We start from the raw sequence: 16,505 nt of genomic DNA on the forward strand, positions 1-16,505 counted from the left end.
CTTCAAATAAATGTCTAAATTTGATGAGGACTTCTGCCTGTATCAGTCTTCCAGTTACCGAGTTCAAGATTCCTACCGCTCTATGGGTGAAAATATTTTCCCTCATCTCCCCTTTAATCCTCCTGCCAATTATTTCACATCTATGCCCCCTCATACATGACCCCTCTGCTAAGAGAAATAGGTCTTTCCTATTTACTCTACCTAGGCCCCTCATTTTATACACCTCAATTGGGTCTCCCCCTCAATCCCAAAGGAGGAAATTTAATCTTATGCAATCCTTTGCCCGAGCTACATCTTTCTCTGTGCAATCACATTTTCCTGTAATGTTCTGACCAGAACTGTATGCATTGTTCAAAGAGGAGGTACGGTGATGGTGCAGCAGTTAAATTACAGGAATAAAAATCCAGAGACCCAAGTTCAAATCCCACCATAACCACCAGGACAATAACGATGACTACAAAACTACTAAGCTGTTTTAAACACCCATCTGATTCACTAATGTCTTTCAGGAGAGGAAATCTGTCATCCTTACCCACTCTGGTGCATTTTGAGTCACATATAGGTCAATGTGGTTTACTCTGGCATGGCTTATCAAGCCACTCGGTTCAAGAGCAATTAAAAATAGGCAATAAATGCTGGCTTGTTAACTATATTAACTTGTGTTGTAGACAATTTGAGTATAACCTTCCTGCTCTCATATTATGACCCAGCTGATAAAGGAAGACTTTTCAAATTGATCTGTCCTACATTTAGGGATCTGTAGATGTACCCTCCCATGGTCCTTCCTCAGCACCATTCAATAACCTCTCTATTCTTTATTTCCTTGTTACGCCTCCTCAAATGTATCATCTTGTACTTTCCTGGATTTTAACTCCAGTTGCTATTTCTCTGGTTAACTGACTGGACTATCTATTTCTTTCTGCAGTAAAGCTTTCTTCCACACTGTTGACCAGGTGGTGAATTTTTGTGTAATCTGCAAATGTTATAATGTCCCCTACATTTAGGCATAAGTGATTAAATTATGAAAACAGGTTGCCAAAATTTGGCATGATGCATTTTTTTTTAAGTTTATGAGATGTGGTAAGGCTTGCATTTATGGCCACGAAAGCAAGGATCTCCTGGTGGCCAGCCACTTCAATTCCACATCCCACTCGCATACTGACATGTCTATCCATGGCCTCCTCTGCTGCCACATTGAGGCCCAGACAGAGGTTGGAGGAACAACACAACATATTTCGCCTTGGTAGTCTCCAACCTGACAGCCTCAACATTGATTTCTCCAACTTCCAGTTAACCCCCCCCCCCCGCCTTTGTCTTCCCTCATTCCAGTGGCCCCCTCACCCCTTCTCTTTCCCCTCCCCACCCTCATGACCTGCCCATCTATTTTCTACCTTTTTTCCATGGTCTATTTCCCTCCCCTACCAGATTCCTCCTCCTCCTCCAGCCCTTTTCCTCTTCTACTTGTCACCTCTCAGCTTCTTGCATCACTCCCTTTCATCCCCCCTCGCCCACCCACCACCTTCCCCCCCCCCACTGCCCCCCTCACCTGGACTCACCTATCACCTTGCCAGCCTGTGCTCCTCCCCCTCTGCCAACCTTCTTATTCTGGCTTCTGCCCTCTTCCTTTCTAGTCCTGATGAAGGGTTTCGACCGGAAAAGTCGACTGTTTATTTCCCTCCATAGATACTGCCTGACCTGCTGAGTTCCTCCAGCACTTTGTGTGTCGCATTTAGCACCCATCCTGGTTGTCCATGAGAAAATGGAAAGTTGAACAGCATCAAGTCTTGCTTTCTAATGTAATCTTTATTCTCTACTGGTAAATGACAGTCTGAAGGTGAGCATCATAGATGGAGTTAATAAAATATAACATTGTACAACCATTCCAGTACAATTTCTCTGGAATCTGCTCAATAATTTATATTAAGGAAACATTTTTGTTGGAGGATAAAATTAATTTTGGAATTTCAGCTCTGCAAGTACAACTCGTGCACGTTGAAATGGAGACGGCTTCTATTGTTAATAATGATCGCACTTATCATATTTGTAGGCTTATTGGTTTTACTCTGCAAAAACCAAAAGCATTTTCAAAAATCAATTATTATAACCTCGGCAGTTTTAATTGAATTTCACTTGTCCAATTGAATAAACTTTTACGTATAGCTTTTATACAGAAAGTTCACAGTAACTCTTTTTCCTATTTTTTGTACCTAGCCCCTGCCCGCTACAGAAGAGTAAAACAAGTTAAGATGAATCTGTATTTTTTCTGCACTATGTTCTTCATTTTAATCAAATTATATTAGTCTTGTTTCTTTTCTTCAGACTCACTCCCCTGCAGTTAGAGTTGTACAAGCTGTTCTTAAAACAAGCCAAACCAGCATTAGAAGTGGAGCAAGCTCACAATGGGAAGATAAGCATTTCCTCCCTGTCTTCAATTACCTCGCTAAAAAAACTTTGTAACCGTGAGTAGTAAAATAATTAGAGTCGGAATCAATATTTGTCTGTCTTAATGTCTCATAATATAGCAATTACATACTTCAGTTTTTTGGGGATATACAAAAAGGAAAAGTCTCAGTTTATTTTTTATTGAAGAACTAACATTTTAAAGAGTAAAAGAGGAGTTTGAAATGACTCTTTTAACAACATTTCACATTGGCCTTGCTCAGAAATCAGTCAGTGAGTAGATAGAAACATTCGTATCTGATACAGTAAATGTGTTCTGCTGTTGGGAATTAAGTCACATTGCTGAATTAAAATTTTTTGGGGAAATGGACTTGCTGTATATCTTTTGGCAGCCAGTTGTAATGAAAAAGCCTGGGAAAAGTTGGTGGAATTCAGTCAATGAGAGGGATGATAAAAATGTAAAATTGTACAGAAATCAGGATCCAATCTTTTTACACAATGAATGAATTAGATCAAATGTGAATAACTTCTTTAGGAGAAAGTTTACCATTTATGTTTCAGCTGACACTGTTTTCTTTACTGTGTAGACCCGGCATTGATCTATGAGAAGTGTGTGGATGGTGAGGGAGGATTTCGGGGAGCTCTTGATCTCTTTCCATCAGGATACAGTACAAAATCAGTGGAGCCTCAGTTATCTGGTAAAGCAAGTCAAAATTCCTGATTCAGAATTAGTTTTCCCACTTCTAATGCTTTCTATTAATCATGGAGTAATCTGTGCATGTTCGATTGGGCTCTACACTTGTTCCCATAACAGAGTGGCTGGTTATTACTTATTATCTAGAAATGTCACTAGATTGAGCTGCCTACAGTTGCACTGGATTCATAGAAGCTATCCATATATTGTATATTTGTTCCATTTGGCATTTGCATTGGGCAGCAGCATGTAAACCAATGCTCACTAGTTGCATTTCACATACTTTTAGCCCCCACCTCCCAGTTGCTGCATTTATTGTTTGTTAGTAATTCACCATCAAGTTGTATTCTGCTAAACTCTTCAAATATTTGAGCAAAGCTATTAAAAGTCCCTCAATTTTCTTTGCTGTAGTTTGTCAACTTCCTTGTCAGAACTACTGGTGTGAGAAGGTGCTTGCAGCATTTTTGTCAGGTGAAAATAGGATCATCTTTAGGAAGGATGACTTCACTGGGTAGTATTTTACTTAATGAAGGGTTTCAGCCCTGGAGTACTCTTGTGGGTCCTACTTCAGTTCTCCTCTATACTAACCTTGTTGTGATAATGTGCAAACAGAGAATTTATTCTTTCTCACTATGACACAGAAGGAGGCCATTTGGCCCATTGGATCAAGGCTTGCAACAAGCAGTGCCATAAATTATTTAATGCCTGGCAAATCCTGCCAGAATTTACTTGTTATCTGACTTACAGGGGAAACTAAAACTACTATTCTCCTGTGCCCTTGAAGGCAATTTCCTCAGCAGTCTTCAGACATGGACCTACATTCCACCTTGTTTGTTCCCTTCTTGCAGTCACCCAAGTATATCACTGGATGCAAGGAAACTCAGATGAAATTTTTACCAGCAATCTTAAGAAGCACTCTTATCTTTGTATTTAAATGATAGGTTGTAAAATATGATATTTTTAAAGGTCTCTTTTAATCCACGTCTGTTTTACTCCAGGCAAGATGCTTATCCTTGACTATATCTTAGCGATGACTCGAAGTACCAGCTCTGATAAGGTGGTTCTGGTATCAAATTACACACAAACTCTGGATTTATTTGAGAAACTTTGCAGAGATAGGAGGTGAGTCAGGGCAATACAAGTAAAAACATATTTTGAACCTGTTTGCACCTTCCACTGCAGGTAGATATTACAAAGTAATCTTCAGTAAAAATCTTGTAACATATTGTACAAGATATTTTGGAACAAGTAAAACTGTGAACTTGATTATCAAGTATAGCCTGAAATTGATTTGCAGCTGTAAAATTGAGGTTGTAAATGAAGTATAATTAATTTATTGTACATTCCATCCCATGTGGGGAACCTAAACAGAATTCTGTGCTGGCTGTTGGATCTTCACTGTCAATGTTAACAGTACTGATACAGTGATCAACATCTCATCAGAATGATGGCTATACCGAAATCTAAATTGAAGTGTTAGCCTAGATTATATCTGAAAGTCTGAGTGTGGGGCTTGAGATGAAAGTATTTTCAGCTAGTGATTTGTGTGTCCTCTCTGTAAAGTCATCACAAATACACGTGTTAATTTTGATACATCAACCTGTGGATATCTGAAGGCTGATGCAAAATTCTGCCTGTATCCCTGTTCTAATCAAGTCCTATGCACCTATTGTGCTTGCTGACCAGCATTGACTCCTGCCTAGTAATGTCACAACTTTAAAATTCTCAGCCTTGTTTTCAAATCCCCCTCATGCGCTTCCTCCACCATATCTCTGTAACTCTCTCCAGCCCTACAACCCTAGTTCCCAAGTTGCTTGCACCCTGTTCACTATTACAGGTGACCCCTCCCCCCCACATTATAGCCTTTTGAGTCATGGATTTTCACCTTTGCAGAATTCACAATTCACTACCTAAAGATTTGAGATGCTAAATGACATGCACTCTCATGGAATTTATGTGGAAAAAAATGTAAATAAATACAGACTGTCCCTGGATTGAATGCCCAACTTACGGACACTCCCATGTACAAGCAAACTCCCATAATATTATTAAATTCAAAAGTCTGACATATGTACATTTGTTCCTATGAATGGCAGAACTAGGTTAATCTCTCTCTTCACTTTTAGTGATTGTTCTTATCAGTCTTATGTGCTTTTGACACCATTCATTACAATACTGTTGAGGTATGGTTAACATATCAACTGTTTTTTTTTGTGTATATTTTCCAACTTGCAGACAAAATCAACTTATGAACATCTGTAAAAACAGAACCTTTTCGTTACCTGGGAATGGCCTGTGAACAATTTTCTTTTTTCAATTCTAGTTTCTTGATGCATGTGTGGACGATGGAAAATTGCAATTATGGCATGTCTTCTAGGAATGTGATTCTCCCCTCACTGCAACACAAGAGTCATCTGTACCTCTCAAATGTCTTCCTAAAGTTTCTCCAGCTTGCCACCTCTCCTGTTTTAGGATTCCCCTCAAATACCTCTGTAATCAAGCTTACCTATTTTCGAAGCAGATGTTCAACCAGCTGAAGGCTGGTTAAATGCTGGTTTAAAAATATAGCTTGAATCTCAAGTATGGATTCAATTCAAAGAATAAGATAAATAGTAGGTTAAAAATGACAAAAATAGTGCAAATTTCCTCAGAGATAGCAGCATTTCCTCACCTCTCTGATTAGGATGGTCATGGTTTCAAATCCTGCTCCAGGAGCATGAGCACACAATCTCACCTCAAACTTTATAGTCTAGATAATGAGAGGTGAAGAGGTGGCATTCTTTACATGAGATTTTGACCTGTGGCTTCACCTCTCCTGTTGAATAAACATGATACTGAGGGCATGTTGTACTGTTGCAAGTGATGTCTTTTGGATGAACCATTGAAAAAAAATTAAGTCTGGTCATTACCCCATTGCCTTTAAGGCCTTCTTACTGTGTGCAGTTTGATTTCCTGGTCCCTACATTGTAACAGTGTACATACACTGTGACATGATCTCAAATACTTCAAAAGTACTTCTTTGGCTGTCAAGCACTTTAGAATCTCCTGAGGGTATGAAAAGCAACATGGAATGCACAACCTTCCTTTTGGGAATGTTGGGTTTATTATTTTGAAATTTGTAACTAAAATGAAGAAGGAGTGGAGAATGAAAGAAAGACTGTTTTGATTTTGTAATTTATCAATACTAGTAATGAAACCACTTCTATTTGAGTGTTAGCAGTAATGTTTGTTTTGACATTGTGGAATTTGAAGCACAGGAACAGGCCCTTTGGCCCACGATGTCTGCACTGAACGTGATGCCAAATTAAACTAAATTTCTTCTGCCTGTGCGTAATCCATATCCCTCCATTCCCTGCATGTTTTGTGTCTGTCAAAAAGCCTCTTAAACACCACTATTGTATCTGTTTCCACCACTGCTCCTAGCAGCCTGTTCCATGAATGTATAGAAAACAAACTTGCCCTGTACATCTCTTTTAAACTTTCTCCCCCTCACCTTAAATGCATGTCCTCTAGTATTTGACATTTTCATCCTCAGCAAAAAAAAACTGCTGAAGTTGACAGCAATCTTAAAGACTATATTTGAGTCATTTGTTATGAGGGTTGAAATAAACATCATAGAAGTGGCATGACATAGAGAGAACCAAAAGATACATGGATAATGTGATCCTATGCATCTTTTGCTTTTAGATAATAGATTTGTTACTATGTTTCTATAGTATCGAATGTTTGTTCATGATTAAAAGAATAACTTTTAACTTCCTTTCCATCTATCAGGTACCTTTATGTTAGACTGGATGGTACGATGACAGTAAAAAAGAGGGCCAAGATTGTGGAGCGTTTCAATAATCCTACAGTAAGCTACAGCATATGGTTTTAAGAATTAAAGTAATGCCTGATTCCTCTGCATATTATACCTGCAAAGCTTGAAATTTAAAGCAAGTTGGAATCTGGACATCACGTGCAAAACCAGCATTATTGCCATACATAATAGTCCTTGGTAGTGGTATGCTGCATTCTTGAACCACTGCATTCTTTCTTGTGTAGATAATCCCACAGCACTTGGTTAGTGAGTTGCAGGATTTAGACCCAGTAACAATGAAGGACTGACATTGTATTTCTAGGTTAGGATGGTGCATGACTTGGAGGAGAACCAGCAGATAGTGATGTTCCCATGCACCTGCTGCCCCTGTGGTTGGTGGTAGATTGTGGGCTTGGAGTGGCCTGGGTGAGTAACTGCTGTGAACTTTGTAGAAGGTACCCACTGCAACCTCTGTGTGGTTCAGGGTGATTGATGGGGTGCCCATCAAGCAGGCTGCTGTGTCCTTCATGATGTCGAGCTTCTTGAGTGTTATTGGAACTTCACTCAACCAGGAAACTAATCTGTGTAAATGTATGCGATTAACATGAATGTCAGTTATTGTGCTATATTTTCTAGTTAACACCAAAATATAATCAATGTATTTTAAATAAATAGATGCTCTACATATCTTCTCTGTGTTGAATGTAGTGAACCCTGAACTGCATTAGAGTTGGGCTAGGCCCCTAGGGTGAAGCTTGGGAGTGAAGGCTGCAAAATGGCAATCTCTTCCTCCCATGTAGCCATTGTGATGGAGAAGATAATGTCCAGTGTAAAGGCCTCAGGTAATGGCCACTAGCTGATTCATGTGTCTCTTTGGCAATGACAATTACTGGTATAGGATCTGCTGTGTGGCAGCAAAACCTGAAGTCTTGCTCCATGGCCTTTTCTATTTTGTGAACATTGACAGACTCTTTGGCTGTAAATGATCTCGCAATGTTGACCTCTGATACACATCCCATTCCCATCACAACCTGTAGGACTTTTTATTCCTCTTGCGTCCATTCACCAAAGTTGAGGAACCTTCCTTTGATCTCAAACTTATTGATATATTTGGTGATTAGTGATAACAAGTCCTCAAGATAATTGAAACTGAGGGTTAATTAGCTGTGGGTCTGACACATTTCACAAAACCAGAGTATCTAAAATCCTGCAGCACAACTCACGATAGACAATAGATTTCATTTCCTGCTACCGTTTGCAGAGAAGGACCTGCATAAACCAAGAAGGAAGGAGGAGTAATGCTACAAAAGCCCAGCCTCTCCTGGGCACAGATTTCTGATGGAAGGCTGAGACTCCTTTTGGTTCGTTGCTGGCTGTCTGGATGTTGGATTGGGTGAATTCCCCAATGTGGAACTAGTGGAAGTCAATTGCATTTTGAATTTGCAGCTGTGCCCTGATAAGGATTCTGTCTGGTAACTTGCATCTTTCCAGTTAACCTGAAACTAACTCTAGTACTACTTAGTCCAGCTCAGTCACCACAACCAGAGCAATTGGAGAATGAGGGCCATTCAAAGCTGAACCTGTCTGCCTAGACTTCTCATTCTGTTCCCTGAGCTTCAGGCTCCTCTCCCCATGGAGTATGAAATCCAAAATTCAGTGAGCTGAGAATGTAACAAGCTCTTTGAAAATGGCCCAAACAGTCTCCAATGGCACAGTGAAGGAAATCAGGAATATGAAAGATAGATGAAGAAGTATGAGGGATTTAGGACTGGAGGAGGTTACAGAGCTAGGGTAATTCTACTAGGGATCTGAGAATTTTAAATTGCATCATTAGAGATTATAAAATCAAAGCATTTTGCATTGGCCCTTACAAAAAATATTGGTATTCTATTATTAGTACAATTAGGTTAAACTGATTAATGGGAGATTAATTTTCTGTGATGAATTACAATTATTACTTTTAATTTCTCGACAGTCCCACAGAGGATTTCCTCATGATTGATTCGTTGAAAAATCCTCTTTAAAATGATGCAGAAATTTCAGCTGTTCACAACTTTTGTGAAAATGTATTTCTACGTCCATCTCAACTAAGTCATCTCAGTCAAAATGATAGTTAGGCATCTCTGTTTTAATTGTATATTTCTCAGTAATTGCATACTCAATTGTATGTAGAATTTAATACCATGCCAAGCAGGAATAAGTTCTGCTATGTAAGTTGTACATAAATTAGACAAGTAATTATGTCATATTTGGTTACAAATTTTATTATGCTTTTAAGTTTTTACCTAAACTGTTAACACATCCTGTACTTTATTTGCTAATCAGGGCAATTAACTCAGACCCTAGCTCTAATGTAGAGTTTCAGATGCAGAATGCAATTGGTTTCCACTAATCCCACAACTAAGGCAATTGGTCCAAACCTTGTGCAGTTGAGGTCCTCCAATGCCTTAAATTTATGCTCCTTATTTGTTTAGGAAATCCATATTTATAATTCAATTTTATAATTAGCATAAATCTTAGAACCATAGAACCATACAGCACAAAACAGGCCCTTCGGCCCACCATGTTGTGCCGTCCATCAGACCACCCTCACACTACCTAACCCCTTCCTCCCGCATATCCCTCTATCTCACGTTCCTCCATATGCCTATCCAACAAGCTCTTGAACCTGTTCAATGTATCTGCCTCCACCACCACCCCAGGCAGTGCATTCCATGCACCAACCACTCTTTGGGTGAAAAACTTCCCTCTGACATCTCCCCTGAACCTCCCACCCATAACCTTAAAGCCATGACCTCTCGTCTTGAGCATTGGTGCCCTGGGAAGGAGGCGCTGACTGTCTTCAGGATGAAGTAAGATTTTGCCAGGGTGCCACTGTTTATTTATTTATATATTTTATTTCCTCAGAATCCTGAATTTGTCTTCATGTTGAGTAGTAAAGCTGGTGGGTGTGGCTTGAATTTAATTGGTGCAAACCGGTTGGTCATGTTTGATCCAGATTGGAATCCAGCTAATGACGAGCAGGCGATGGCTCGTATATGGCGAGATGGACAGAAGAAGACTTGCTACATTTACAGGCTTTTGTCGGTAAGGAGCTGATGATTTGTTATGGTTGCAGTTCTGGCATTCTTAAAGTGTTATGTCTAGATAATGAAGTATTTGAATCAAATTGAAAGTAATAGTCAGCTGTATCAGGGGAGAGAAGTCTGAACAGTTTATAATGTATTTGAATATAGTTCTTTATAACACTTGGTGATTTTTAAAAGTAATTACAAGTAGTAGGGAAAATTTGCTTATTTTTAAAGTGTATGATTCAGTTGTGGCCTATGTTTATACACGCAACCAGTAAAAATTTGTCTTGATAATGAACAATTTTTGCACGTTGCTAAATAGATTGGTGACATTCTGGGGTTGCTGTGACAAATTACCAGAGCACAGTACTCTTTTTCATAGGTATTCTCATCTCTTCCAATTTCCATTCATCATTGGCCACAAGTTTGATGATTTAGACAAGCTCCTGGTCCCTAATACTTTATCTGAGGTTGAATCATTTCATGTTCTTGCATTATTCTTAAGTCCTCCAACTGTAAAACCCTAGGATCTGGTGTCACACACTTCCAGGGCTACCTTTTGGAATTCGTTATTAAAGCTATGACTTTTCATCTGCCTCCTTTGAATTACTCCTAAAAATCCACATTTTATTTTTGTCAAGTCTTTGCTATTCCAAACTTGGCATCCAGTTTTTTTTCTGATTACATTGCTTAAATATATTGGGATTTTTCAATGTTACAACACAGAACAGTACAGCAGAGGAACAGGCCCATGTCTGGATTAAATTTAAGTAATGTAATCCTGTATGAAATGTTGCCGGCATGGTTTAAAGCAGCGATTTAGATAAAGAAGTGGTTTAAAAATAAGATTTTATTTAGCTGGATAAACCATGCATGATACTTTACTAAACTGTTAATTATTCTTGGCTAATAGTGTTCTGAATAGAATTTTTGAGCAAGGGATATCAGTGACATTACCTAAATATGCCCCAAATTTTCTGTGTCCCCTGACAATACCTATTTGTGATTTTAGATATGAAACGTTCTGATAAAATGCTGGGAGGAGGGTTGAGGTGGTTGGTAAACAAAATCTGGGTAATTGTTGCTAGATATTGGTCTATAAATCTCCATAAGATCTCCATAACCAGCACATTGCTTGAGCTTGTTCTTGCAATTTTTTTCTGGTTTTGGGAGTCAGCCAATCTACCTCAAATGTTTTTCTATGAAATTTGCAATTAGTTCTTTTATTTTCTAATAACTCACCTTAATGAAATGGATTCAGCCATTTAAATATGCTATGGCTTATATGGATTCTTTACAATAACAAATGAGTTTAAAATGGTAGGTTGTAGTTTTATCAGTTAGCTAGGTTTCCTGATTCAATTTTTGTGTGTGAGGTTGGCTCAGTTGCCTGCACTCTTCTTTCCGAGTTGGAAGATTGCAGGTTGAAGCCATACTCCAGGATTTAAGTTACATAATCTGAACTAAAAACTACTGTAAGCGTTAGATTGTCAATTGACATTTTTGAAAGTGAACAAGTAAACCAAAGCTTGTCTGTCTGGGAAAATCTAAAGATAAAGAGCAGAAAATTCTCCTGATATCTTAGCCATTCACTTCAACTGCTCTTTCTGGGGATTTATTATTCACATTTATGTACACCACATCCATGCTGACCATTTTGCCCATCATTTAGGTGCTCTGTTTGTCCATATAATGTCAATGACTCCATTTCAAAAGTAATCCATGATTGCAAAGCACTTTTAGTAAAATGCAGATTATGATGAGGTGGTATGCAATTCTAATTTATTCTCTTTAGATCTTTTTCACTCTGGTACTACAGCATTAATTTTAATGACTTTGCAAAGATTCTTTGCATTGGAGAAGGGGAACCATGGCATCCTCTTTATAAGCTTTGAGCTTTTCTGTGAAGTTTTTGGTTGCCAAACCATTTATTACATATTTTGGCATATTTGTACTGAGCCTTATTTATTATCATTTTAAAGAAGCTTTTTTTGATCAGCTGGAGTGTTTGAAAATATATTAATATAGTCCCAGGTTTCAAAACATTAGAACAAATATGTCTTTTATAGAGAGACTCTGTACTTGACTAAATATTTGGGTGAAGACTTTCAAGATGTTATTGAAATAATAGAACCCAAAGGTATCTATGTCCTGTAATGTTTCAGACAGGGACAATTGAGGAGAAGATTTTCCAGCGTCAAACTCACAAGAAGGCACTGAGTAGCTGTGTAGTTGATGAGGAGCAAGATGTTGAACGGCACTTCTCCCTTGGAGAGCTTAAGGAGCTCTTTACTCTAAATGAGAACACAGCAAGTGACACACATGACAGGTAAGAATTATAACCTGATCAATTTTACAGCTATTTTTAAATCTGTTACTTCAGAGAAGCATAGTAATGTGGTGAGTTACTATAAAGGCAGGGTATGGAGTGATATTGATCATTAAGGATAAATGTAACTAACAAAAAGCAGAAATAAAGCTTCTCATAGAGAAGGAAATGAAGATAATTTGTACAAAATGGAAAGAGAACAGAGGAAATATTGTACTTTGTGAGGAATGGCAAAGGATAGGGCTCAAATCCATAGTTTTGGTGTGCTTTTTCTTAATATGCTTGCACCACACGTTGTTACTGCTGGGAAAATTGCTGTCAAACATCCCAGCTATAGGAGAAATGCATTACAAATCCATTTTGACGTTTATCTTATTTCCTTTCCCTCAACATGGGGGGATATGTGAGACTGAACATTTGTCGATGTAAGTTATGCACTTAAACAGGGAATCTTCAATTCAAAGTTCATTGCATTTAATTAAATTTGAATCTGTTGTATGTAGGTCAGAAATTATCACAAGACAGAGGTCAACTAAAAATTAAGATCAGCCGAACAGTTAAACTGCAGTGGTTTTGTGAATCACTGTAATTTATTGTCTTTGTCTAAAGCCTCACTGTGGTGTTACTATTTCTTTCTGCAGGCTGAAGTGTCGTCGATGCATGAATAGTCACCAGGTGCGCCCTCCTCCTGAAGGCTCTGATTGTACATCAGATCTCTCTCAGTGGAATCACTGTGCGAATAAACGTGGACTGCGAGATATGGTTCTTCAGTCAGCCTGGGATGCTGCAGTCTCCTTTGTGTTTCATCACCACTCCCATGAGGAGCAACGTGGAGTTATCTGAGATACCCAATGGTTGTGCAAAATTAGTGAAGGTTCATTAGTTAAAGGTGACTCAGATGGATTATTTGCCTTTAAGAAATCTTATTGCATTCCAGTATGCCATCAAAGGAGGTTCTGAACTTTGAGGAATCTGATGAGGATCATCTGGCTGTGTTAGTCCACCTTGACTTCATTTATTTGAATCTGCTGCCTTGTACGCATTGCTAGAAGAGCCCTTGAATGTTGTATCATTTTCATATAAAATACATCTCTTGTCTATTGTTGTGGAACATGAATGTCTGCATAGCAGACATGTAAAGATGTTTTATGATTTATTCTGTGAATAGGCAAAAGGTTGTTCTAAACTATATTTTGTAAAGGGTATTGGGAAGTTGTAAATTGTGGGGATGATTCAGTAATACAAGTGTTAAAACAGTATTCATGTTCAAAGTCTTTGAGGAATAGCTGATTTAAAATTCATGTGTATAATACTATCTTCTGTCTGTTATTATCTCTGATGCAAAAAGCTTAGAATTTCAAGATTCCTGATGATCATGGATCATTGAGCCACATTGTCGGCAATACATTTAAGTACTGCTTTAAAATAATGGTTAACTCAGGTGTGTTGTTATAAGACTCGCTGATCATTGGGAACATCAGTACTAACTGTTTCCCACTATTTTTTTTGGAGATGTAATATTTTATCTTTGGCTTTGCCTAAAACACTATCTGCTCTCAGTTGAACTACCTCTGATGGCTTAATAAATTACAGCTATAATTAATGGCTAACTTATTCTGCCCTCATCAATTGTCTGCAATTTAAATTTATCAGAAGGCCCTGGTTATTGTCCTTCATTGAATCCACGATGTGATCATCTGTGGCAGGGACAAATGTAATTGTCTCTCTCATTTTTAAATGTACCTGTTGTACAGTACTGAACTTAATGTACTAAGCCAATAAAAATCATAGTTTCCCTTTGGCTTGAATGTAAATTGTGGCTGAAGCAAACCAGTTTCCTTTAAATTGTGAAGTATGTTTGGGTTAATCTTTATATAAAGATTTGCCTTTCTCTCATGGGATGTGGGTATCAGTGATAAGGGCTGTATTTAATGCACATTTCTAATTGACCTTGATTGTGGTGGTATGCACCATCTAGAATGGCTTCTGTCACCATGTCATGTGCTGATCGATAAACAAAAAGTTTCAGAATTTTCAGCCAGTTGTTATTGATGGTGTTCCCATAGACTAATGTTGAACAAGGAAATGAAGATCAGTAGGGAGGGTACTGAAGCAGCATGCTTTGAAAACATTGAGGTTAAGGTGATTAATGTGAAACAAGAACCACACTTGAGAGGTTTTGACTCTGCAGTAAAAAGATTTCCTTGACTTATTTTATCGAGGCTCCTTGATGCCATAACTGGTCAAATGCTGCTGCTGTCAAGTTACTCTTACATTGTCTGTTATTTACTGGTGTAGCTAAACTCTTAGCTTGTACTTAAAAAAGCTTTGTTCAGTGAACTTTATTGTAAAACTTCATTAGAATACTTCACTCAATAATTCATTACCTAAAACTGTTATCTTTATAAAACCAGGCAATATTAAGGCATAAAAAGAATAGAGCAGATTAGTACATTCCAAGGCTTACTGAGCCACCCTAAAACAAAATCCTACTACTAAAAATATTGCCTTTTAGTACAAAGTGCTGTATGAGAATTTGGGGGGAAAAATTCCTATTTCATTGTCTTTCCTGTCTAAAGTACTTAAACAGAAGGCTTGAATGAGTATTTTGGCTTGGATTTCAAGTCAGTTTAAAGAAAACACAAACTACTTTTCAACTGCAAGTATGCAAAAAGCTTTGGTCATAAAATAACAAATCCATCTGAACAGAGGCTACAATGTAGATATTGGAATGTTTACATTACACTGGAATGGTCAGCAAGTGCCTGTAATGGATCAGTAAGAGACTGTACTGTGATTACATGACATTTGTTTTTGAAGAGTTCAAGTGCCTCTTGGGTAAGTACAGGATCTCTGAAGAATAGGTTCTCGCTTACATTCAGTTCTTTCAGCTTTAGCCCCCCAGGCAGTTCTGATTCAGCTCTCATTAGGAATGTTGCAAACTCAAGTAGTCCATCTCCACGAATACAATTAGCACTTGAAACAGAAAATTACATACTGGGATTATGAAATTTGATTTATTAAAAATGCATCAATTTTATAAACTGCTATTGTATTATGCAATCAATACCATTGGTGAAATTAATTATTAGTTATCAGTTTTGCTTCAAGCAAATCAACACCTTTTTCTCAATGTAATCTGCATTAACTGCAGTGCAACCCTCTTACAATTTCTGCCTGTCAACTTTATTGCTATATTTACAACAGGGATGTCTTAGCAAGCAAAGTTGGATTAAATCCTCAGGGTTTGGTGAGGTGTATACCAGGCTGCTATGGGAGGTAGGGAGGAGATTGTTGGAGATTTCTAAATCTTTGCTGATTTAGAAGGAGATTGACAATTTTTTTAATCTTTGTTGGCTAAAGGTAATGTGCCAAATGATTGGAGGACAGCAAATGTGTTATCTTTACTCAAGGGAAGTGGGTTTAAGCCAGGTAATTACAGGTCAGTGGTGGCAAAGTTATTGGGGGGGGGAAAAAAAATCTGAGGGACAGGATTAATTTATCTTGGAAAGGCAGGAATAGTCAGCATAGTTTTGTGGGTGAAGGATCCTGTCTGATATGATTTGAGTTTTTTTTGAAGAAGTAACACTGTTGACAAGGGAGGACAGTTGCTGTAGTCCACATGAACTTCAATCAGGCCTTCGATAATGAAAGCTGGTCAAAGGGTAGAGACCATGGGATCAAAGGCAAATTAGATACAAAGTTGTCTTGGTCAGAGAAGTCAGAGTGATGATGGAGGATTGCTTTTGTAACTAATCAGCCTGTGACCAGTGGTGTACCACAAGGATAAGTGCTGGGTAAGAAAAATATTAATTTTGAAATTTGAGCATGTAATTCCATGGCATTGTTGTGCATCTGGTAACAGCTCACATACCACCTCCTCAGTCAATCTGGGGAAGCTGGATTTGGAATGAAGAAATTCAAAAAAGATGATTACCTCACATTCAGGCAGGAGATGCAGGATAAAGAATCCTCAGTAAAGAGTTTTGCCAGCAACAGCAGACCTTTGTTTCCTAATTACAAAAAGAACTGTAACATGTTATGCATTTATGAATTGCTACAACATCAAATCACTTTTGTCCATTATAAACAAATTTGAAAAATGTTTCTACATTGACTTTTTGATGTAAGCTATAGCTACAGACTCCGAATTGGGAAAATATGAAACATACTTATAAAACAAGATTAACATGCTAACTTTCCCTACGAAAA

The 16,505-nt window shown here is 38.1% G+C and overlaps 1 protein-coding gene across 2 annotated transcripts in view; it reads left to right on the forward strand.

Moving 5' to 3' along the window:
* The window catches only part of rad54l (RAD54 like), a 35,649-nt gene extending 20,637 nt beyond the window's left edge, over positions 1-15,012 (forward strand). For both annotated transcript variants that reach the window (XM_052011094.1, XM_052011093.1), the window contains 7 exons: positions 2,320-2,459; positions 2,988-3,098; positions 4,093-4,216; positions 6,869-6,947; positions 9,801-9,980; positions 12,130-12,293; positions 12,935-15,012. In XM_052011094.1, the coding sequence (XP_051867054.1) occupies positions 2,320-2,459; positions 2,988-3,098; positions 4,093-4,216; positions 6,869-6,947; positions 9,801-9,980; positions 12,130-12,293; positions 12,935-13,136 (1,000 nt within the window). In that variant the 3' untranslated portion in view covers positions 13,137-15,012. The remainder of the gene's footprint in view (positions 1-2,319; positions 2,460-2,987; positions 3,099-4,092; positions 4,217-6,868; positions 6,948-9,800; positions 9,981-12,129; positions 12,294-12,934) is intronic.
* Positions 15,013-16,505: the final 1,493 nt, after the last annotated feature.

This window comes from Pristis pectinata, chromosome 3 (genome assembly GCF_009764475.1).
Source record: "Pristis pectinata isolate sPriPec2 chromosome 3, sPriPec2.1.pri, whole genome shotgun sequence".
NCBI lineage: Eukaryota > Metazoa > Chordata > Chondrichthyes > Rhinopristiformes > Pristidae > Pristis > Pristis pectinata.